This window comes from Saccostrea echinata, unplaced genomic scaffold, assembly GCF_033153115.1.
Source record: "Saccostrea echinata isolate AGI-Se365-2 ecotype Australia unplaced genomic scaffold, CSIRO_AGI_Sech_v1 ptg000054l, whole genome shotgun sequence".
NCBI classification, from domain to species: Eukaryota; Metazoa; Mollusca; class Bivalvia; order Ostreida; family Ostreidae; genus Saccostrea; species Saccostrea echinata.
The window spans coordinates 17,036,459-17,060,974 of record NW_026889803.1 but is presented as its reverse complement, the minus strand read 5'-3'; the positions used below and the strand labels follow the sequence as shown (position 1 = coordinate 17,060,974).

Here is a 24,516-nt window from a genome sequence, read left to right as displayed (position 1 = left end):
TTGCCATAACTGTTATTAATTCAATAATTTATGTCTTTTTTGTATGATGGACAAACCATCTACACAATGTCAAGGTTCTGTGATTTCGGAACTCCACACAAACCCTTGACATAAGTCCTATTTAAAAGTTGAGTTTGTGGTTACACATGACGTAATGGGTAATTATAAACTAACCAATGAGAATATATTGTTCAAATCCGTCGTTTCCAAATGTCCCAACTCCAGAGCATATCTTTTGTGATTGTTAGGAGGACGATCTTCCAAAAATTAATCCTCGATGTTTCATTTAATGTAACTAGTCACAAATTCTACAATATCGACACTTTCCATCTGAAAGACGAGTCATATTTGTTTACAAAACTTACCTACAATAAAAGCTGTTTTCTGATTGGTTCCAGTCCTAGACCAGGAACAAATGAAATAGTAGCTTTCTAGCCCAACTTTTAAAGAACGACTTATGTCAAGGGTTTGTGTGGAGTTCAGAAATCACAAAACCTTGACATTGTGAGGATGTGGACAGACAAGATAGGACACAAAAACAAGGCAGTTACACTATGCCATAAATAATGGTATCCCATGCACTAAGACACCAAAAGCTGGGGACCAAAATTCTTTGAATTTGCTCGTTGTGCATGATACCCATCTACCTCACTATGAAGACTAGGATCACTATACCCTGTATGCTGAGACCTTTAAACTTATACACTCTTATATCTTTTGCCTGTTATGCAGTTTAAAGGTGCTTGGACACAGATTTGAAGTTAACATTTTCTCATTTTTTCTGTATAATTTCATGACTTATATGTTGCTATAGCATTTCATACTAAAATGTAATAAAAATCTTATTTCGTCTCGAAGTTATTAAAACTTCGAATTTTTGGACGCGTTGGATTGACACATCCTTGCGCTTTCACATATTTTAATTTTATTCTTAATACGTAAGAAAAGTGGCAATTTTGTTGCGGATTTATGAAAAATATTAAAACTATAATCCAGAAAATTCAGAGTAGAAATGTGAGAAACAAAACCTTTTCACAGTATTGTAAGTCCGTGCTCAGTTTTGTGTGCAGAGTTTACTGACAATTGAACACACCCAGTGAATCGTAAACATTAACAATAACAATACAATAACAGAGCTCGTGTCCTGTTTACAAAAAAATTTACGTTTCACGGGTGTGTTCAATTTGTTAAAGTTTGTACACGCGCACATCACAGAGCACGGACTGACAATACTGGTGAGTTGGTTTTGCTTTCAAACATTTCTACCCTGAATTTTCTGGATTATAGATGTAATATTTTGCATTTATACATAACAAAATCGCTTTCTTTTCTTAAATATTAAGGATAAAGTTAAATTTGTGTAAATTTAGGCAAATTTTTGTAAGTGCAAAGATGTGTTAATCAAACGCGTCCCGGAATTCGTAGTTCCAATAATTTCGAGATAAATTAAGTTTTTAATTATATTTTCGTGTGAAATGCTATTGAAATATATAAGTCTTGATATTATACAGAAAATTTGAGAAAATATTAAGTTCAAATCTGTGTCTAAGCACCTTTAATAGAGTAGATCTCTCGAGTCTTTTGTTTATGTTCCGTATGTGGGTCTTAGAGATATAGAATTTTTCGCGCTGAGTAAAGTGCGCCAGTCAGTGAAAATAGCCGGATATGAATTCACTTATGTATGTAAATTGAATTCGAATTGAAAGCTGTTTTGCGATTTTACCCGCACCTTCTAAAGAAAGTTCAGTATATATTGTTGTTACCCTGGTCCGTCTTTCCTTCACACTATCTTCTTCCTCAAACCTTCTAACACAATTTCTCCTTTGGAATGAGATAGGTTATTTCCAGTAGATGTGCAAAATGGTTTTGAAATTTTTAATTTCCACCCTAAGGACCAATTTGGGGTCGAAAAACAATTATGAAGTATCCAAATTATATTTTGGAATAGAATTGATGATGTCCTAGATGTGAGATGATGTCCTGGATGTGAGATGTTGTCCTAGATGTGCAATAGGGTTTCGGAATTTTATATTTTCACCCTCGGGCCAATTAGGGGGGAATGGGGAGGGCTTTTGCTACAAAAACCATTTTCCCGGAACTTGTCTTACATTTCATGCAGTAGCCAAATCAACTTTTAGAACTAATTGGTATGTAATAAGTAATAAGATTTCGGCTTTTTCTTTTCCGTCCGGGAGGTCAAATCGGGGCCGAAAAGCTCTTCATATTTTAACTACAAAAACTTTCTCTCCAAGATTCATATACAAACATAATTAAATTCTCAAGTTTCAGACCCAGCTTTAATAAATTTATTGTATGAAATACTAAGAGACCCACGGACCATATATTCACCTGAGCATTTGATCTTTAACTTCAATCACAGGAATTTTTTTCGGGGGGGGGGGGGGTCCACCCTCAGTCAAAAAATTTCCACCCCATAAATTACTTGAAAAGCCAAAAAAACAAACAAACAAACAAACAAACAAAAAACAAACAAACAAAAAAACAAAACAAAACAAAACACCCCCCCCCCCAAAAAAAACCCCATCCATTTCCAAAACGTGAAAAGAACCTATTTCGTGGTGCGCTAGAACTGCACATTTATATAAATTATTGAATAAGTAGTTACTACTGTTGCTTCTTCATTAGCTATCCGTGTATAAATGAGAATTATAGAGGCAAATGCACTTATACTGGGGTAGTTTCTCTTATAAGTACATTATCTATAAACGTGTACAAGTCTGAGATACCAATGCACTATAAGTCTTAAGTCAGATTTCCATAACTTTCTCATCAATATTATACGGTAAACACCGTTCTTGTTTATAACCTTTTGCTTGAGTTAGCGTTCATTTCTGTAGGGCCAGGGTTATAGTCTAGATTAATGAAATCCTGTCAGGTACTTATCACAATTAAAATCTATATCATTATGGACTGTATTTCACACAGAGTTATAGTGCGTTTGACGAACTGCATGTTGTCTATTAGTTCAATAAAACTTCCAGGGATCATTCTAGATGACAATCTTAATAAATCTACAATTAAATCTAACCTTGGTAAAAAAAAAATCCTTCATTATTCATATTTTGTTTAAGTGGAGCCGGATTTTCAAGCCCCCCCCCTTCCTCTTCCCGGTACAGTTATTTACATGTTTGATCAGATCTAGAAATCGGCAATCTGAATGAGGAGTTGCTAAGCAATATACTTGCAATTATTTGGTCAACGACCAGGCAACGAACCTGATGAAGACATGAAATGTCCCTCAACTTGTCCTATAAATGGTACTTTTTCTGGTTCGTAGAAAATACCGGTATGAAAATTTAAAGAAAATTCTATATAGGCCTATACACGTGTTGCTCACCTGAGCCAAGAACTCAATTAGAATATTCAATTTGTGTTCTCGCATGCACCAAATTTTAAATAAAAAAACATTATGTATTATGAGTACTGTAAATGATAAGGAAAAACATTTATTGATTGAAAAATAAGTATGTTTTTCATAATATCGATTGAAAAATAGGTACTTTTTTTTTCAAGATATAATTATAAAATCTCAATCATTTCGATACAGCAAGAAACAACTATTACAATATTTTGCTTTATTATATTTTGTGTAGCGATCAATGGAAAAATGTAATAACACAAAATGTAATATAATCACTGTGTATACAACGAAATGCCTTTCCTTGAAATGTGGTCAATAGAATTGTCTTAAATCATTTGGACCTCTCCCTAAATCATGCATTTTTTTTTCTACGACGTAAAAACCAAAAGTCATTGAAAATGAATTCCCACAGAATAGATGCTACTTACTGTGTGTAAATCATATAGGAGCACTGACTCATATTATTAGAATCATTTGGCTTGCAATGAATGCCATGCGTGATATTTGACAAATTATTGGCGAGATCATTGAATCCACAAGCACCTGACGAATGGATGGTGTCATCCTCCTTCCCAACTTCTGAAAATTTTTATTATCAAAAAACTTTTTATATACCCATTGAGGGGCAATCTCTAATACTTAACAAAAAAACGGAAAATGATATCAGAAATCGAAATAAAGGTATGCTAGACAAGGAATATTTTGGATAAATTATCGTGTCTAATAAAAATTGTCAGAAGGGTGGGGTGTGGCACCATCCATTCGTCAGGTGCCTGTGGTTTTGATCCATGTGCCTCATCTTGAACCGTGGTGAGATTTAAACTCTAACCTTATTCAATAAGTAATTGTCATATTAGATCTTTGTTTTTCAAATAAAACAAGATGTGTTTGTGAAACACCGATGCCCCCGCCCGTATGGTAACTTAAAACAAGAACTTTCTCAAATGCAAATCAAATATGTTGGTACCCAAAGTGTCCCGAGGAATAAACCTGTGAAATATGAAAGCCCTAGCAGCAACCATTGAATAGATATGGAAAGGGTTAAAGTTTTTTTTTCTCAAAAGTATGTCAAACATCAAGGTCAAGGTCAAAAGTAATGGTGCCCAAGGAAAGGCCTTCTCCCAAGAAATACACAGATGAAATACGAAAGCCGAAGCACCAATCGTTCAAAAGTTATGGCCAAGGTTAAAGTTTTCCAAAAGTAGGTCAAACTCCAAGGTCAAGGGATTACAATTGTTGGTATCCAATGGAAGTCTTGTCAAACGAATACACATGTCAAATATGAAAGCCCTAGCACCATCTGTTCAAAAGTTCTGTCCAAAGTCAAAGTTTTCCAAAAGTAGGTCAAACTCCATGGTCATGGTCAAAGTTGTTGGTATCAAAAAGAAGGTCTTGTCACAAGAATTACATATGTGAAGTATTAAAACCCTAGCACCAACCGTTCAAAAGTTATGGCCAAGGTTAATGTTTTCCAAAAGCAGGTCAGACTCCAAGGTCAAAGGGTCAAAGTTGTTGGCATCCAGAGAAAGGGATCTTCGATACGGGGGCATAAAAAAATAGTTACAGGACTCACAGACACACGCATAATTGATTTTTAAACTGAATATATTTTTTTTTCCTTTTTTTATTTTAGAAAACAAGAAAAAAAAACATGAAAATGCATGTGCTGAAAGAAAATACATTTGAAAAGAAGGAAATATTTCGTGTTGTATTCGTGACGATCACTGACTGCTGATAACGATATTTCAAAAATATTTTGACTTTTTTTTAAAGACAGATATCTTCCTTCAAATTCATAAAAAAATACTTTAGAGAATGTAAAATGTATTTGTTATTGCGTTTTATGACCCGTAACATAATAATCGTAAAATTCAGCCATTGCGGTGTCAAGGAAACACTGATTCTAGGCATTCAAATAATTGTTCATTTCTTCTGTCCTCTACCGAATTTAAGAATTTTTTTTCAGATTTGTATACAATTCACAGATAAATTACATTTCAAATAAATTCTATATTTGTAGAACACAACATTTTCTTCTTTTTCCAAGCCTATCTATAAATCAGCATAGCTCCAACCCTAAACATAACGCTTACAGTGCCCCGGGCACTAAGTTAGTCGATGATAATTTTTGAAGCGGACATTAGGATGAACCTGGCCGTTACCACTGTGGACTCTCGAAGAAATAACATTGGCCGATCTTGACAGAGTTACCATATTATATGGGTATATGAAGGACCTAGGAGTAGTTTGCAAGTAAACATTCCTGGAACTGTTGTTCGAATCTTCATATTTAATGCCTTGTTTCGAGATGGGCAAAAATTTTTCTTTTGTCTTTCTTGGTTTCAAAGGTTTGAGAACTTGTACCAGGACTCTTGGGTCAATTAGTGCTTGTTCATCGGCCACTTCACCTTTTGCTAGACGTCGAAATTGGTCCGCAACCAACCAGTTATTAAGTTGGCACGAAGGCGAGTTGAGCTCGCAACAAGGCTGTGTATTGTCTTTTTGAAAGTTCTCGAACGTTTGAGACACAATTTGGTCAAATTCTCCAGAAATGTGCTTAAGCTTTTCTATGGACGTTTCTTCTATTATTGAATTAAAATCCGCGTCAATACACGCAGCATCCAGCTCAGGTAATTTCTTTTCTGACATGGCCTACAAAAAGATATATAAATCAAAATCACATTTCAATTATAAATAATTTAATTCTGATTGTAACGCGCCATTTGATTGGATAAAAAAATTACTTTATATCGTATAAATTGGTTTGCCTACGTCACAATGACGCGTGAAAAACGTATCGATCCGCCTGACGTTACATTTAAATTTTGTGCAATTTGAAGTCATAATAACAATGATAAAAGAATGAAATACTAGAGTACGAAGCTTGAAGATAATAATATGCATTTACTAAATAATAAATAGATAACCTAACCTATGTGCAGTGAATCAGCAAATTTCATAATTATAAAAAAAACATGTTTATATCTAAAGAGATATGATCCGTAATTTTCCGATAGAGAAAAATGCCCGGCATATAAATGTACTTTTACTTCTTAGCCAAAGTTATGTCGATTCTATCTAATATTTACCAAAAATTTAAAATAAAAACCTCAAATCTAAAGCAATTAAATAAATAAAGATAATTAATACATGGAGATCTCCGACGCCGAGAGCTCTCAATATAGATATAAATAAAAACAAGGTAAATATGAGCAAAATAACGACAAAAAACTACGGTATCAATAGAATTTAAAACAGGTTTCACGCGACACAGAAAGTAGTCGTTTGCCAAGTTTCACCTATTCTTCGGATGGATGCCACTTATTGTGGTCATTTCATGTATTTTGATGATGAATAATTATGAAATATTTCTTTACTAACATGCTTGTGTATTTTTTATAAGATTCATCAAACAAATTTCTCTACCAGAAGAACATCGTCTAATGCAGACCTTAGAAAATATTTCAGAGGAAAGTTTTGGATTTGCCTCTGGGAGATCTTCCAAAGGTGACCATTCATCAGACTCAAATTCACATTCCAGCAAGTCATCCAATATGGCGTCATACTCGCTGCATACGATAGGCTCTCCACTGACAGACACTTTACTGTTTGTTTCAAGGTCGTTTAGATCTAGAAGAAGCTCTGCCAATTTTTCAGAACGCACGGTTTTTGAGAAACTGACACCTTCACCAACAATCAACTTTCGGGTGATTTCGCTGAACTGTTCTTGGATCACTTTTCTCTGCTGTTCTCGCTTCTGTTGGGCCATTTGAAGAATGGTGTCCCAGATGTCGAGAATACTTTGGAATAGAAGCTTACGATACAATGCTTGCATGTCTGTCTTCCTTGATATCTTTTCTTTTACTCGTTGCAGTTCTGTTTTGAATTCTTCCATTAGTTTTGTGTAGGCTTCGCTTGATACATTATAAACGAATTCTAAACGTCTTTTAAGTTGTTCATATTGCTTGGTTGGGTTTGATTTTAGGAAACTTGTCATAGCTGCATTTAGGGTAGAGTCATCTTTGGTGTTGTCTAAAAAAGATTTCAAAGAATTATTCAAAAAAAAAAAAATAATAATTTGATTCTTTGAAAGAGTACCAAAAACAAGAGTTGTAATTCGCTGAAGAACCGAGTGTCCAATGTCTATGTAAACGAAATAATATTGAAGGAATCCGCTGTTTATAAGAAATGACTTGTTCAGTTGAATAAATTAAAAGTAAAATTTTTATGATGTTGACATAAAAACATGCAGACCCTGATACCGATTATATGTAAGCTTCTTTATTACAAAGTTATACCGTAATACACCGGAAAAAGAAATACATGTATATCCAATCCCTGTGACCTTGACTGCGTCCAATAACTGTTATAGAGGATCGGTACATACCCTATAAAAAAATCCTTTCACTGTGTCAACCTTTAGCAAATGTTAAGGTTCATCATCCCTCTGCTCATTCATGAAAATGTTGCTTTAATGATAATGATTTTCAAAAAGAAATCTTAACTATATAATTGAAATGCGAAAAATTTCAGCATACCTTGCGGTGCAAATTTGATAGAAATTGCATCTTATCGTGACATGCAATTCTAAAAAGGAATTAAAGTAATTTATTCCAGAGGGTGAATGACCCTTAAGCTTGATTAATGAAATTTAGGCAAAATATAAAGGAAAATAAAAGTACTTTAAAACAATCAGATATGACTGGTTATTGTAAAAAGGTAACGAGACCAATTTTTGGGATGAATTCTGCATAATGTCATTAAACAGAGGTTTGTATTTCATCCATCATATTTAAAATTGTTCTAACATTTCTATTACTAAAGTACATATTTCAGTGAGTGTAGGCGAACTTTTATGTCAGAATGAACACCAACACCTCTCAAGTACAGGGTGTTTCAAAATATATGTTACATTTTTAAATCTAATTATTTTTCTTACCTATCATATTTCTATTACAAACTATATATCATTTTTTACATCAAATCCTGCATTTTTATTCCATGTGAAAAAGTCAAGGAAATCATGGTAATACAATGATTAATTGTGACATAAACGCCGATGTCATAATTTGAATATTTTTCGAAATGGACTTAACTTATCAACATATTGCTGAATTGTAAAGCTGTTTTTTTTTCAATACATGTCGCCATTATTCATTCAGAAGTTGATTAAGGAAATATTCCAAAGGAATGGAAGCTCTTTAGGATGCTTATCAGAAGGCTAGACAAGGTTAAAGGACAGGGACGGGTAATATGCGATAAATGACACAATAACTCCAGAAAGCATAAGGAGTTCAAGAACCGAAGATTTAAATGGTGAAGTGGAGACTCTTAGATAGTTTAGCAAACTCCTGAGAAAACTGTCAGACGGATGTATTCAGAAATTGATGCTGTCAATATCAGCATTTCCATCATATATTGAACTTTGAAATATGATATGAAGTTATCAGCGTACAAATTTTCAATAATGCAATACCCGAAGAAAAGAGTTTGCTCTCTGCATTCGCCAATCTCAATCTTTGGGCTTTTTTCTGTGGGGGGTCTTTGGGAACAGGGTCTACAATACTAGACAACAGATACTGAATGAGCTCAAAAGAAACAAACCTTCAAATGAGGAGTGTCTAAGCAAAAGTTTGTGACAAGGTTATACAAATTTCGAGAAGCAACTTTCATTTGTAGGTGTAATAGTGGAGGTCATTAAGAACATGTAACGTGGACTTTTGACGTTTTGAAATTCAACGTAACAAAAATGACGTAATTTAGAAATTTCACTAATTTTCATTAATGTTTGAGATTTCGTCCAGTTTTTAATATTTTATTTGGTAATTGTACATAATGAATCTTATGGATATATGCATCAAGTTGATAAAAACACTTGTGTGTATCTTTTTCTTGTGTTTGTTAAATAGAAGATTCAAAATGTAACATATATTATGAAACACCCTGTATATATACGGCAGATCATTAATAGTCCTAATTTGTACTGAAAGTCATCCACAATCATGTGTTCAGTTAATTAGTTTTATCATGGATTATTTTCTTCCGTTTATTAGAAATCCCCAACGACTGCAGCGCAAAGATTTATATATAGCAAAGATTCTGGAATAACAGCATTGACTGGCCGTCACCCATGACGAAGGCGAGTTAAAATGCACTGTAGAAAAGGACAAGAGTCTCCTCAGATTTAAGAACTGCGCACGCTAACACTCGATTCCCGCCTACATTTTACATCCATTTTATTTAATATTTATTTGGCAAATTGGTCATTAAAACTAGTTTGAATGCAAAGAAGAGTTCACTAGTAATATATTGATAATTTTAAAACCAGAGTGTCAGAAAATTAATTGCTCTTATTTTCAACTCTTTTCATAAGGGGTGGGGTGGGGTCTGTGAATATTTTTATAATTGAAATCTGGCTTTAAAACGTCACAAGATTTTCAGATACTCCTGAAAATGGATAAATGACTCTTAAAAATCTGTCCGTATTTTTAACTTAAGTAAAATTTAACTTACATGCATGTAAAGTAAAAACACAGATTTTACCAAATTTATAGAGTTATCTCTCTTTGTTTTCCCAAATAAGTTATGTTTTATGAAATGTCACAGACATATCTATATAAATATGGAAAAACGTTGGACAAAATGTGTGGAAAATCAATCAAGTATATTAAATTTTGAAAATTGACTTGGAGGTAGGCGGCAGAACAATACTATCGTTCGCAGCTCTTTATGTCATTTTATCGAGAGTTTTCACCGTTGCCTAAATAAACCTTCAAGCAGGACATAGAATTTTACAATTTGTCCAGCAAAAATATTAAATATACTGCAGTTCTTATTAAATCAAAATTTGGTAGAGTTATTTTGTTCCAGCAAATGTAATATGCAACGTACTTTATTTCAGAAAATTGGACGACATAATAATAAACCTTAAAAATGCGATTTTAATAATGTTTCAATTACCGGAAGCCTAATTGATGTCAATATAATATATCGTATTTTTGTGTTCATTATGAAAGTTTTTGACACATACATTTGGTATATGAAACAAACCTTTGAAACATACTAGTATCCTTCTCCCCAAGATAAATAACTTTGCATATACTATGATTATCCTAATACTAGTACTTGTAATCACCATAGTACAATATATGTCACATACAAGAAGTCTTTTACGTCATCACTTACCTCCTCCTCCTACCTACCGGCAAAATTTTTCTCAATATCTTTAGCTTATGTTCTGGTTTTAAATTGTCAGTATTAATGACAAAATCTGTTTCAATTGTGATACATGTAGATGAAAAGCAAAATGTTATCTGACACTGCAGATCCCGTCCTACATTCTTGTGAAAAAAACCCCCAAACCTTTTGGTTTCTTCTTTGGAGTAGAATGGCGGTTTTCATCATTGGTTGCGCTGTAAGCTCTTTGGTAATACTTTAACTTTTCCTTGCTACCAAGGGTCTCCCAAGCTTTGCGCATCATCGCCTCCACTCCTGCAGAATCGAGATCCTGATGGGTCTGTTGGAAATGTCGACGGTTTTCGCTAAAATGACAAAATTATTTTCGTCTTTTATCAATATGGATGAAATATTTACTTAAGAAACACTATTTTTGTATCCTTTATTACCTTGAAATAAAGTTCATTATTATTTTTTTTTACCTTGACCAAAGAATGCTGGCATGTTTCCCTAAAGTCTGGTTCTGTAGAAGAGCAAGATCTGTGGCGGAAATTCTTGTTGGCGTTGACACCTTTCCGCTGAGGAAATACAGAAATGTTTCCTTCATTATTTGATTCTTTGATAAATATCTTGAATCAATGTACTGGCCATGATAAAAGGAAAAATAACTTACCCTTTTTGTGATCCTGTTGGTATCTTTTTTTTTTCTTTGGAACTGTTTTCTTTAGATTGCTTTCGGTGAACCTTCCCTTTGCTACGTGGAGGCTTTAGCTCAGTCTCCGGATTTTCTAAAGCGATCGTGATCTCTCCTTCTCCGGATCGTGTCCTGCTCCGGGTCTGTGTTTTACCTCTTTCGCGAGAATCAATTTGTATTTTTTTATTCTGTTTCACAGAGCCTTCAGATATATTTTGGTTTGATTTATTTGACTCAATTTTGACATTCACCTCTATTGTTCTAGAAGCTGATGCATTCCCAGGGGAACCTGATGCAGCCAAACGAGGCAGAACAACAACAGGTTTATTTTTCAGTTTTTGCAGGTTTTTAATTATTTTAGCACCCTGATTTGTCTTTCGCATCACAATTTTGAGTGGTTTTTGTTCGTTATTTACTTTGGTTCCCTCGATAGTTTGACTTACAGGATTTCGGTTGATGGGATTTGAACTGGTGTTTGGATCTGGTTGATCAGTGACAGTAAGTACTGGCTGTAGATTAGAATTTGTGACACTCTCTGGAGCCTTATCCTCCAGATGATCATGTTCAGTTTTTGCGGTGGTTCCTATATCGCTAGCAACAGACAAACAAGTTTTAGCAAAAGTGTGTTCTTTTCCGACTGCATGTAGCGGTGCTTTGGATTCATCTGTTTTCTCTGACTCCTCTATCTGAGTAATAATTGCGTTAAAAATATCTGTGATTACATTATAGTTTTCACTTGAAGCTAATGAAAATGTGTTATCATTTTCAGCACTATATGTTGGCGATATTGTTTCCTCACAGGCACTCAAAGCTTGTTTTCCATTGATGGTATGCTTTTCGTCACCCTGGTTGTTTTCTTCAATTCTAGACGCCTCTGAATGTTTTTGTAATGTGTCTTGAAGAGAAGAGTTGTTATTTTCGGTTTCACAATGATTATTTTCTAGGGACATGTCTACGGTACTTGTCGTTGCATTATTGCTGCATTCTGTCGAATCTAAACTCTTCATATTGATGTTTTCATCACCATTTTCCTTTTCTCGAATCCTCATATCTGATTTCTGAACACTGATTTCAACTTTGTTTTTCAATTGTTTGTCTTTTGGTTGACTTGAATGTTCTTGTTTCTTGCGATTATGCTGTAGCATAGTCTCGCCTATCTCTGATTGCTCTTCGCCTTTCCATTCAGTTGTTCCATTTCCAAATAGACTCTCTTTAATACTTTCTTTGACATTAATCTTCCGTTTTGTGTCATTTTTTCTTTCATTATTGGTCAATCTCAAAGAATCTTCTCTATGTTCGTTCAATTTGCTCTTTCCGTTTGAATCCTGTTCATAACGTTCACGTTTTGGGGTCCTTCTAGTTGCCATTCCAAAAGAATTTTGGTTGTTCTGCAGATCACTAATTTGTTTTCCTTTACAGTTTCTAACAACTTTCTGGTCTTGACAACGTTTAACAATTTCGGTTTTACGATTTGCACCTGTCTTTAAAAAAGTTGGCTTATTTTTACTGCTACCCACTTCTTCATTTTGCTTTGTACTGACTGAGTTTCTGGCAACATTTGCTGAGATTTTGGCACTCGCCTCATGGCCTCGTTTCTTTACATCTTTATCTGTTAATGTTGTTTCAGTACTATCACCTATAGTAGTTCGGAAGTCAGGTAATAATGATCTAACAGACTTTTTCTTCTTCAAACTAAATTCTCGCTCATGCCAAGGAAGAAACTGGTCAGAAGAAGACTTTTCCTTAGAAGACGATCTCTTTTCCTGGAGCCTAGCGCTGCGCTTTGGGGTAACCACAGAATTATCAATGGTGCTGATATTTTTTGATAAATCAACCTTTTTCTCATTATCTCTTTTGCTATTAATCTTTGAATACAAGATATGATGTTTGTTAAGACTGATATTTTTGTCATCGGTATTATTCTTGTAGCTCGAGATGGGATGTTTGTCTTCCTCTTTGAGTTTACTATTCATTTTTGATACGCCTTCCTCCTTGAAGAAAGAGAAGAGTTCCTTGTTATTAACGTCTGCTTTTCTGGATTTGTTGTTTATTATATCTGATTCAGATTTAGAAGAAATAAGTTCACATCTAACATTACTCTTATCTGAGCAAGGGTACGTGTTTGATGCAGTTTCCTTCACATCATTTTTTAAAAATTCTTCACTTTTCACCAAGAATTCAGCGTAAAGATCAGCAAAGCTTCTTCTTTTGGCATTAGAAGTGTTCGAATAATTTCCTTCATTGTCTTTAGTATTTTTATTTTCCTGTGATGACTTGTTAATTTTCAAGGAAGCGTGTTTCTTCGGTGTAAGGCGTTTGAACCGAATTGGCAGAATTCCTTCCCACAATTCATCATCTTTTACTTCGCTGCGCAGTTTCTTTCTTCGGACAAAAGTTTCCTCTTCATATAATTTTCTCTTTGGTTTTTCTTTTGTTGTTATTTTTGGTTCAGGTGATTTTACATTTTCGAGTTCTAAACCACTTCTCAATGACCTCTTGGTATCATCTGGAGAAAAGCTTTTAGTCCAGCAATCCTCCATTTTCTTGAGCTCACGTTCTTGACATGATTTTTTCTCCCTGCTTCTTGGCGTGTTTTTACAGATTGCCTCTGATTTTTTGTTTGTATCAATATTTGGCGACATAAGTGTCGATTTCTTGGTCTCAGATCCTTTGTGGCGTTTTTCCTCGCTTGATTTTAAAGGTATGTTGTTAGTACACATGTTTGAAACGTTCGTTGGTGTTCGACTATGTTTTTGCTTTACATCAGAATAAACCGTTTTTCTTTCAGAGTTTGAAGGGGAGTTCATTTGACGCATCGACCTCGTATTTGAAGCTGGAGAATTATCAGTTGTACATTTTATTTCTCGACATGAGTTTCCGTCGACAAAAGTTTGCCTTTCTAGAGAACTTGACAGAGTTTTTCTTCTTCCTCTATCTGGTGTATAAGAAGATGTACTCACTTTTATTTTATGACTATTTGGTGTGCTGTCTCCGCTGCTGGCGGCTTTCGATAAGGAAGATGTTTTTTCATTGTCCCCTTGAAGTTGATTTCTTCTTACTTGTCGCTCCGACTGGCCTCTTTGTAAGTGTTCTTTTTCTCTCCTTTTTTTATTTTCCATTTCGGTGGTTAGCCTAATTACAGTCTTGAAATTCTTCTATCGAAACAAAGGCAATAAAGGGTGGATTTTAAAAAAATAGCATTGTCATAGCTGTTAATGATCAACTATGACGTCAGATATTTGATCATCTTATTGTGACGTAACTCCTTCAAATAAGGCTACAAGTGTGTGTTCCACCAATGGTAGCCAACATCTTTACAATTATTTGATTTAGCCTAGTAGAACTTCTTATATTAGAGTGTATAAAAAGGACTTTGCATGACTTATCACTTCGCATCGCGCTTGGATTCTGCATGCACATGGACTTATATTAATTCCATCGTCTATATTTAATTGAAAACTCAATATGATTTTTAATATTAATTTAATTTAATATCCGTAAATAAGAAAATTTAAAAAAAAAAAAAAAAAAAAAAAAAAAAAAACCTGAAAGCGAGTAAAACAATAATTCAAAAGTTCTAATATTTATTTCTGTTAATGTGTATCCCAGTCAGTCCATCATTCCTTACAAAAAGATGAGGATGGTGATCGATATCAAGTTTACGTACATGTACTTTTACATTCAGGCAAAACATAGGACGCTTAATTTTTTTCAACACGTAAATTATTCCAAATCTTTTTTTTTTTTCGCTCTGACTGCACGAAAATTAATGTTCTTATCTATTTATATTTTCATTGTGTCTAGAGGAAATTTTATGCCGAGACTGCATGGACATTAATTAAAGTTTTTCATACGAATGTCAATCAGTATACTCGTATATTTAAATTTGACATGTAACAGACAGACAGAGGTTTGAAATGCCTGCTATATATATAAAAAAGGTCTATATAATCATTGCATCAGAAGTTGTTATACTTTATTTTTTACCATACAATGGTATATGAAGTACATGAACATATTTACATATTAACAAAATACAAGGTCAGGTAAGGAAGAGAAGGACAAAAATAGAAATTTACTGAAAAAAAAAATCCCTAACAAATGAAGACAGTTATCATTTTTTTTTAAGTGAATCAACATTCGTGGTAGACATGCTTAAATTAGAGTATTATGTCTAAGTGATCATTGAAAATCTTGATATAATAGTCATCGTCTTTTCTCAAATGTTATTTAAAGCTTTTATGTTGCTTGAGGCCTAGGCTTTGTTAAAAACAGCCCTTACTAATTACCTCCCTTTTTAAAATTCAAATAAAATATAACTACTCACATGTTTTATTTTAGAAAAAGTCTACTTTTGATTTATAAATTATATTGATTTTCTCTCTTTGCACCGTTTAATACTTGCACATAAGCTATAACTATATACAATTATTCTAAGGAAGAAAAAATAGCAACTTTCCCTGCAGAGGCTAAAGGGCGTGAGCTCCGATTTTTTAGGATTACAAAACTGGTTTAAAAAAAATAGAATCGGCTCAGAACAAGCCACGAAGAACGGCATGAAAACCTAAGGTAAGGTCCTCATATACAAGTTATTAAGCAATATGTATCCTAATTTTCCCCACCTGCATTGTCATATTGGTACATGTACAACATACGGGCGGATCTTGTGATGTTGAAAGTACATCAGATACGTAATCTTTGGTCAGTCGTTTATCCGCGACCCGAAATGAAACGATCCTATTTGTCAATGAAATGGAGTCTTATTTAACACATAGCTCTTTGCATATGACAAGCAAATACTTAGAATAACCTGATATTAAACATTTCACTTTATTTCAGATGTGTTGAACCAAATCTGATCAAAAGTACATCGGGTATCTGGTACTATCTCTATGTACATGTATATTTTCATTAAGTTAATGAAAATCTAGATCAGACATGCTGGGTTATTCGACATACTAGCTCAGAATCACTGAGAATAACTACACTTTTAGTGCAAAGAGTTATTCTGGTTTCATATAGCTGTTACCTGGTAAATCGAAACCCCCTTTTAATGGAGTTTATAATTACTAGAATTTAGAAAGGAAATATCTTCCTCAGAAAAGGTATATTGTACATTCTCAATGGTTGGTCAGTTGAAGATTGTTTTAAAGAAGATTAATTTATGGGTAGGACAACTGCAAAAGAAAATATTATATATCGCTCCTGTATTATTCAGTCGAATGCTATAATTTTGATTTCCCATACACAATCCTTTTTCCCCTTCTAATTACATAGAGAGAGTTACTTATAAAAAACCTACCACACCTATATACAAATAGAAACTATATATATATATATATATAGGCGTGTTACGTTTTTTTTTTTTTTTTTTTTTTTTGAACATGGCCGGTATTTCTTGTCTGAAAGTGTCAGAATCTTTATTGTAACAACTTTTTAAAGGTATAAGTGTATTTTAAGTAGATTAAAAATTTTATTAATTTATTTTATATCAATAATCCGGAAGACAGGCCCCTATGATTATTTCCATAAATAATGGAGAAACTCCTTCAAAATCAGAATAACAATTGATAATTCTTATCTAGATAATCTTAATTACATCGACTAAATCACAAGAAAGAATGAAAGAAGTAAATATATAATCTGTTGAAATAACGTGAGTATTCGTATTTTCCCATCGCTGTTGACACATACATCAATATATTCTTCCGATTCCATTTCTAAATTAGTAAACTCGATTCATAAAGAATTATTGCAGTAATTCGAAGAGGAGTTATTTAATTAATTAGTCTGTAGTAAATAAAATAGTTCCGTAGATGATCCAGCGCGTAGCTAGGCAATAAATGATTCAGGGTAACATTATCAAGATGTAAAATTTGTAAACAACATGTGTCTTTCAATAAACAAGTTTACCCCTGCTTCGGAGAAATTCTTTTGTAAATTCAGCGTTTATCTCAGGGGTCATGTTGTCGTTTAGTTGCCTACAACTTAGAGATTGTCTTTCGTTATATTTACCTATACTACTGTTTCTTTTCTGCTGCGGATGTCATGTCATTTTTATTCAATTCCTCTCTACAATTTTTTTTTAAAGTTAACCTTTACCTGTGAAATCATACCTTTTGTTAAGTTACCCCCCCCCCCCAGCATTGTTACGTTTACCTCTAGCTCGGGGACCAAGTCCACTTGTTACAACGTTTACACCAATCCAGCGCTGTGCTTGCTTAAGTTTACCTCTGTCTAGGAGATTATGCCTTTTAATAACCCCTCCAGCATTGTTTTAAGTTATTGGTAACCTCTACCTTGGTGATAATGTCTTTGAACAGTTTACATCTCTCTCTCTCTCAATCTCTTGCATTTACTTCTATCAGAGAGTTAGAAATTTACACCCCCTTCAACACTGTGTTTGGGTTAAGTATAGCTCTTCCTGTGGGTTATTTTGTTAGCACCAACTTTAATCATCGATTTCTCTTAATTGTTTTGAATGAAAATGTTGAAATCTTGAACAAACTCAATTCTAGTGTTGGTTATGATCAACTGTGGGCATGTTGCTATACCCTGTCAAATCTTTCTCATATGAATATCATTTGAAACAGTTTCACTTGAATTCTTGTGAATTAAACGTGAAAAACTTTGTTTTAAATCTAGGTGGAAAAAATCGCACGAGCTTCACTTTGTGTTCGTTAAATTTTCGTAAAAGAATTTTGATTTTCATGAGTTTCTGGTGAAATTCAAATAAGAAACATTTACTTTTATTGACATAAGATGTGATTTCTCTTTAAAATTCCATTTAAAGAAATTCTATGTCCACATTCCCATGTTCTGTAACTGATGAGGAATAGTAGAAACGTCAACTGCAAATGGCACTATTTTAAGTTAAAATGGAAAAAAGTACAGTTTCTCTATTTCTATGTTTCTTCGTCTTGTCATGTATGCTATATTTTTTCCGTCATTTTGTTTATACTCATGTTGTGGCAGGGCTTTGCTCAAAGTGAGGTCTTAATTTTTAACACCCTCCCCCCCCCCCCCCTTAAAAATGCATTGATACTTGGTATATACTAAAAGTTTGAAAACTTCTGGAAATGCAGTTTTCTTTCTTATCGTTCTAGAGAGAGAGAGAGAGAGGGGGGGGGAGCTTTTTAATTAACAAGGCGATACAATTTTCATTTTTGTTTTATTTGTAGTGTATCCGTAACAATCTAAGTCTATGATATGCGATGAAGCTTGAAGTGATGAGGCTGGCAAATTCACGACGACAGAATCTTTCAAGCAGTTGCTTCTAATTTTGTTGTTAACTTATTTCATTTTTTTGTGCGTCTGTGTCGTGTAAAATTTTTACAACTCTGGAATATAATATACTTTTTCTAGGTCCTATCTAGATAATGATTGCGAAACAAAAACGATAACAAATTATATCCAAAGTACATGTACGAAACCCTGATAGGCTCATTGCTGAGAAAATAAAGTAATATATTTAAAACTCGTTATAACGAGATAATTAACTCGTTATAACGAGATACTAATTCGTTCTGGAAATTAGATTTTTTTTACGCTGTCAAAAATGAGCCTATCCAGCTTTCGCACCAAAGAATACTTCAAAGAAAATGCTAACCTAACTTTAAACTACACTTATTTTAGCTGCATGCAGAACGAGTTGTCTAACTAACGTACGGACAGACCGACACAGCCTGCAATTTTCCAATAAACACCCTATAAAATGCCACTATGACGCCTAGTTAAGTCACCAAGACACCAAGAAACTAGATCCCAGAGCTGAGAGGTATACCTAAAATTTCTGTTGTTTTCCGATACAGTCAAAGAACCTAACCCATATAACTTTCTCTAACTCTGAGTACACAACCTATACGTGTGTCTATATATCTGTCGATCACTACCGATTGGTTATAATTGGTAGTTTTGATTGACTGAGATATTTGTATCGGTGCTGATTGACTATGAATAATCCCAGGTATATTTCAATCCAGTTTGCTAATTCTACATGTTTGTTTGTTCTTTCGTTTGTTTTTGAAGGGGGCAATGATATAAAATATATAACTCTAGGCATAGGTATGAATAATGGTATGTGTAAACTTTACAAACGTTACTAAAGAACATAACACCTAGATTCAGGTGTAAACGTAACACAAGACAACACCATAGTCAACATAGTATATGTAAACTTTACAAACGTAACACAAGATACAGGTGTAAACGTAACACAAGACAACACCATAGTAGACATAGTATATGTAAACTTTACAAACGTAACACCAGATACAGATGTAAACGTAACACAAGACAACACCATAGTAGACATAGTATATGTAAACATTACAAACGTAACACCAGATACAGGTGTAATCGTAACACAAGACAACACCATAGTAGACATAGTATATGTAAACTTTACAAACGTAACACCAGATACAGGTGTAAACGTAACACAAGACAACACCATAGTAGACATAGTATATGTAAACTTTACAAACGTAACACAAGATACAGTCGTAAACGAAACAACAAACAGCGCCATGGGTAGATGTAAACGTTACAAAAGACATTACTAAAGGGGAAGATGTAAATGTATCCACCCTAGGGGTATATGTAAACAGTACAAAATACATTCTTACCTCAGAGGAAGATGTAAATATAACAACCATAGGGGAAGATGTAAACAGTACAAAAGACATTTTTACCTCAGGGGAAGATGTAAATGTAACAATCTCAGGGGAAGATGTTAAAGTGATAAAATATGTAACCTTAAGCATAGGTGGAAATGAAACAGAAGACAAACAAAGGGGTATAGATGCAAACATAACAAAACATCTTCTTGTGTTATGTTCTTTTGTAAGTTTACAGTAACCATTGTTGTTATATTTTGTTATTTTTACTCATATGCCTATAGGGTTATATGTTACATGATTGGTCTCTTCCATAGCCCCAGAGACAGGTATAAACGAAAGAAGAGACATAACCCCACAGGTGATGTAAACATAGCAAAGACATAGCCCCAGAAGAAGATGTAAACGTAACACGAAACATAACCCCAGAGACTGGTGTAAGCGAAATAAGAGACATAATCCAATAGGTAGACGTAAACGTAACAATCCCAGTGGAAGATGTTATAGATACAAAAGACAAAACCTCAGGGGAAAATTAACTAAAAGGCAAAGGTAACAAAACATAAATATAATATCCAGGGATAGGTGTAAACATAACAAATATTAACAATATAACATCAGGGTAGATGTAAGCGTTACTAAACTCCAGGGGTATGTGTAAAAATAAGAAAACACTTAACTCCAGGGGACATTACCACAGGGTTACATGTAAGCATAACGCCATTTTCTTTTTTTTCACCAAGTGTATCCTTCTGACGAAGCTTGTCGATTCAGTTCTCAGTTATATCCCCACAGTGCATTGCTGTCTGAACAATACTAGACCTTAGACGATTTTCCCTGTTCAATAATTTTGTTTCATGATTTAAGTTCTTCTAAAGTCTACAGACTATCGATGGTTTTAACACCACATAATCCATCATACGTTATACAAAGGCCTCTTTCGGGTACCAATATATAACATATGTTCTTTTAGTACAAATTTCTCATCGTCAACAGCTTCAGATGGTCGCTTATGAAATTATTGTAGCGTCAGACGATTACAACAAATCTAAAGAAATGCTATATATTTACATGAAAACTAGCCGTGCTCAATATGTCATTTTCAATAGAGTTCGTCCTTTCTGCTAGACAAGTCTTCCAGGAATGCATTTTGTTCAATAGATAGAAAGATCTCTCAATCCAAAGTATATCTGTTTTAAAATAAAATATATGAATGTACACGTTTTGGAAATTTGAGCAATATAAACATGATTATTAGATTTCAGCAGTTTGAACACTTACAATTTCTAAAACGAGGCCAACTTTTGAAAAACAAATTGATGAAACAAAGATATCAACAGTCTCGTTTGAAGTCAACATTTCGCAAGTTCTATGGTCGATACAATGACCTTGTCAGCATAGACTGACGTTTTTCATATTAATTGTTAGGCCATTATTTACACACTGAATTGTCTACGGATTTTTCCATTTGCCCGATCATGACAAGGAGCACACGGCGGTGTGACCGGTCGGCAGAGGATGCTTACTCCTCCATATGGCACCTGATCCCACTTTCGATGTTTTTAGAGGTCTATGTTTGCTCAAGCTGCTCCCGATTTGTATTGTTTCAATGGACTTTGAGCTTGATTACTTTAGTTATATCCCTATTTCATTCAAAAGAAATTTATTAAATATCTCAGAATTTAATAATGATAATATCTTATATCTCATACATACATTTATATGCTTTAAAAGTACCAAACAGATGTTCTTTATTTTAGTGTTACAAGTTTGGACAAGAATAATGATTTGTCTGCCTTTTTGAAAGAAATGGTAAGTTTTATAATTAAATAGAAAACAAAAATTGAATTATCAAAGTATTTAAAATAGAGATATTAGATATCAATTTTCGAAGTCCTATATTTGTAATAAAATAATCCAGATGTTGTGTTTATCGTTCCTTGTTACATTTTTTAACAGTGAAATGCTGCAATTTAATCATTAAATAAAACTGGTTTTTTTCCAGATATTTGTTATTTTTACACTATGAAAATACATGTAACCACCGCAACTTCTTAGCTTATGGGGACAAAATGTAAACCGAAGAAAATGTCCTAAACAGAAAGAATAAAAATATAATGTTTTATATATAGTTGAATGTTTATTTCACTCATGAGACAGGATGTTTAATATTTTCACCCGTGCTTTGCATTCAAGTAATTCTTGTCCCACACCTGAAATGAATTCTATAGCTAACTGCAAAACATTGAATATCCTCTATTTTTCACTTAGGATGCACTCATTCTTTAGAGAAGAGTAGAGGAGACAGATTCCTAGTGACTCTTGGTTCCTGACAACTACAGCTGTTTATTCGTGGTCTATAACGGGAACCTGAAGGTCATTCTACGGCAAATTATCATAAACATTTTGTCATTGAATCTTATCTTTTTAAAATGATACTGTTTGAAACCTCCGGTTGAATCGATCGTTTATCTTGGAGGTAATTCACTTTGCTTCTTTGCGAATACCTGAGAAGTTGTAAGGGTTGTTGAACTGATTGAAATATTGTAATTAGCTTAACAAAGGAGTGTTTTCCAGGGGTAAATTTTGTTTGACTAAAATAATTATTTGTTTTTTCTCTAGATGGATAAAAAGGACTAAATATTAGATGCGAGAAATTATATACTTATAGACCCATTGACTCAACAAAACGACGAAAACCGACACCATTACTAAGCAAATATATTTAATGATTTATTATTATTTTTTATTATACAACTTAAAAAATATATATATAAAAACAAGTCTCATCATATGTCTGATCAGTCTGATGTAGAGAGAAAAAGAATATGTTTGTACTTTGCATTTTGTTTATTTAAGGACATACGCAACGTACCTTACCTACTGATAATTTTTCAAGATATTCTTAATTTAAGATTATAATGCCATCAGATGTTCGTAGACAAAAATTCAGCATGCATTACCAGGGGTTTTGAAAAGATATCAATTGATGAAAGTTCTTGTATAATTTTAAAAAAATGCAAAAATACTAAACATATATTCTAAATGTTTTGTTTATCCAAACTTGTTTTAGAAGAAGTGTACAGCAGCATATATAGACATTAAAATGTAGCACAGAGATCCTTTTAGTATATTGGAACTCTTCAACTCCAGGGAAAAAGACAATAAAATTCAAACTACGTTGCGTATGTCCTTAAACTGACTGACATCACAGAAGAAATATTGCTTGCTTACTTTGCAGCAAAAAAAAAAATTTTCGTATCCCTGTTGTTAACATTTACAATTAATTAAATACATTTAATAGTCAATCAGTAGATGTTTCATTGCAGTTCACAGTATTCACTGCTTTTGATTACTCAAATGAGTCTTTCAGATGAAGTACCATGTCCTATTCCAAGGGGAAGAAAATCAATGAGTAGTTAAAATACAGCTGGATCATCCTTTTTTATTTCTCAAAAAAAAAAAAAAAAAAAAAAAAAAAAAAAAAAAAAGTGCCCAAAGGACAAAACTAATGTGAAAACGTTCTTAAAAAGTGAATATTCATGTTTGTTTAAATTATATCCCCGAGGTTTAAGCGGGTTTAAAAGAGGGGATTTATTTTTTACAGGGAAATAAGAAGGGGATACGTAAAAAATCTTCTCAAGAACAGAATGACGATGAAAAAATTCCAAATTGTGAATAAAAAAAAATTTAAATCATGGACCCCGGACCACGAATAGGGCCACAATAGGAGGTTAAATTTTGATATAAGGAAATAACAGAAAGTATCAATTTATAAATATTCCATATTTGTTCAGTATCGGGGCTCCTGGATTTACGGCAGGACTTCAATAAGGGGAAAAGTACAGGTAATCAAACTTTGGTAAAGGAATATACGGGGAGGCATTTTCACATGTAAATATACAATCCCCTTGTAATGTAGTTTTAAATTTATTTGAACATACTTGACTCTGCGCTAACTGGGGATGCTTGAATACTGATATGCCTTACTACGGTACTGCTGTTGAAAAGAGGATACAATGTATTTTAAGATTTTTTTTCTGTGTATTCCAATGTAAGACTTATTCATTAACGTTATACTCCACTTAACCATCACTGTTGGTCCTTCTCATCTCCTCTTCTGACATACTAGTATCTTTAGGAAGCTTCCATCTCGATCCAATGTCTTCTTACAATCGCATGACCTGTGCTTTGACGAAGTTTCTTCAGAACTGTAAGTAAATTCGTGAAATCTATCTTTATTGCATGTGAGTGTACAATATGTATATTTATGTGTTATTTCTTTCTACTTTATGGGCATATTAATTATTACTTACAATCTGTCTCTTTATGCCTTCCAAACAAGGGAAGCATGACCTTTTTGTCTTTACAGATGTAATGTTCCTTGTCCTTGAACAAAACTTTTGGCATTCATGAATTATTTTATTTGTGAAGTCCTTCAATTTTATATTTCCCTACATAATTAACTGAATGAGGAGAGCTTAGAAATCTTATGATGTTTCTCTTAAATTATAGTCAAGTTTGTCCTGATTTTCGTTATTAAGATGATGACTTTACTGTGAAAAAAAAAATCACATCTAACAGTGAGAAATCTATAGGCACCTGCAATAATAGATCTTTCCTTTAGCTGAACAGACTGCTAAGCA

General features: G+C 33.5%; 1 protein-coding gene across 1 annotated transcript; it reads right to left on the bottom strand.

Moving 5' to 3' along the window:
* Positions 1–5,049: 5,049 nt before the first annotated feature.
* Positions 5,050–14,371, bottom strand: LOC133171871 (uncharacterized). Its single transcript, XM_061306662.1, has 5 exons — positions 11,232–14,371; positions 11,041–11,136; positions 10,745–10,923; positions 6,834–7,414; positions 5,050–6,034 (listed from the first exon to the last, which is right to left on the bottom strand). The coding sequence occupies exons 1-5, from the start codon at positions 14,369–14,371 to the stop codon at positions 5,489–5,491; spliced, it is 4,542 nt and encodes a 1,513-aa protein (XP_061162646.1). The 3' UTR covers positions 5,050–5,488.
* Between the last annotated feature and the right edge of the window lie 10,145 nt (positions 14,372–24,516).

What these genes read in the sequence shown, in the direction of transcription:
- LOC133171871 (XM_061306662.1), bottom strand. Translation starts at nt 14,371, where the DNA reads ATGGAAAATAAAAAAAGGAGAGAAAAAGAACACTTACAAAGAGGCCAG. An exon ending in CCAACAGGATCACAAAAAGG is followed by an intron (nt 11,137 to 11,231) that starts GTAAGTTATTTT and finishes GTATTTCCTCAG; the next exon opens with CGGAAAGGTGTCAACGCCAA. An exon ending in TCCAAAGAAGAAACCAAAAG is followed by an intron (nt 7,415 to 10,744) that starts GTTTGGGGGTTT and finishes AATCTTTTTTAG; the next exon opens with ACAACACCAAAGATGACTCT.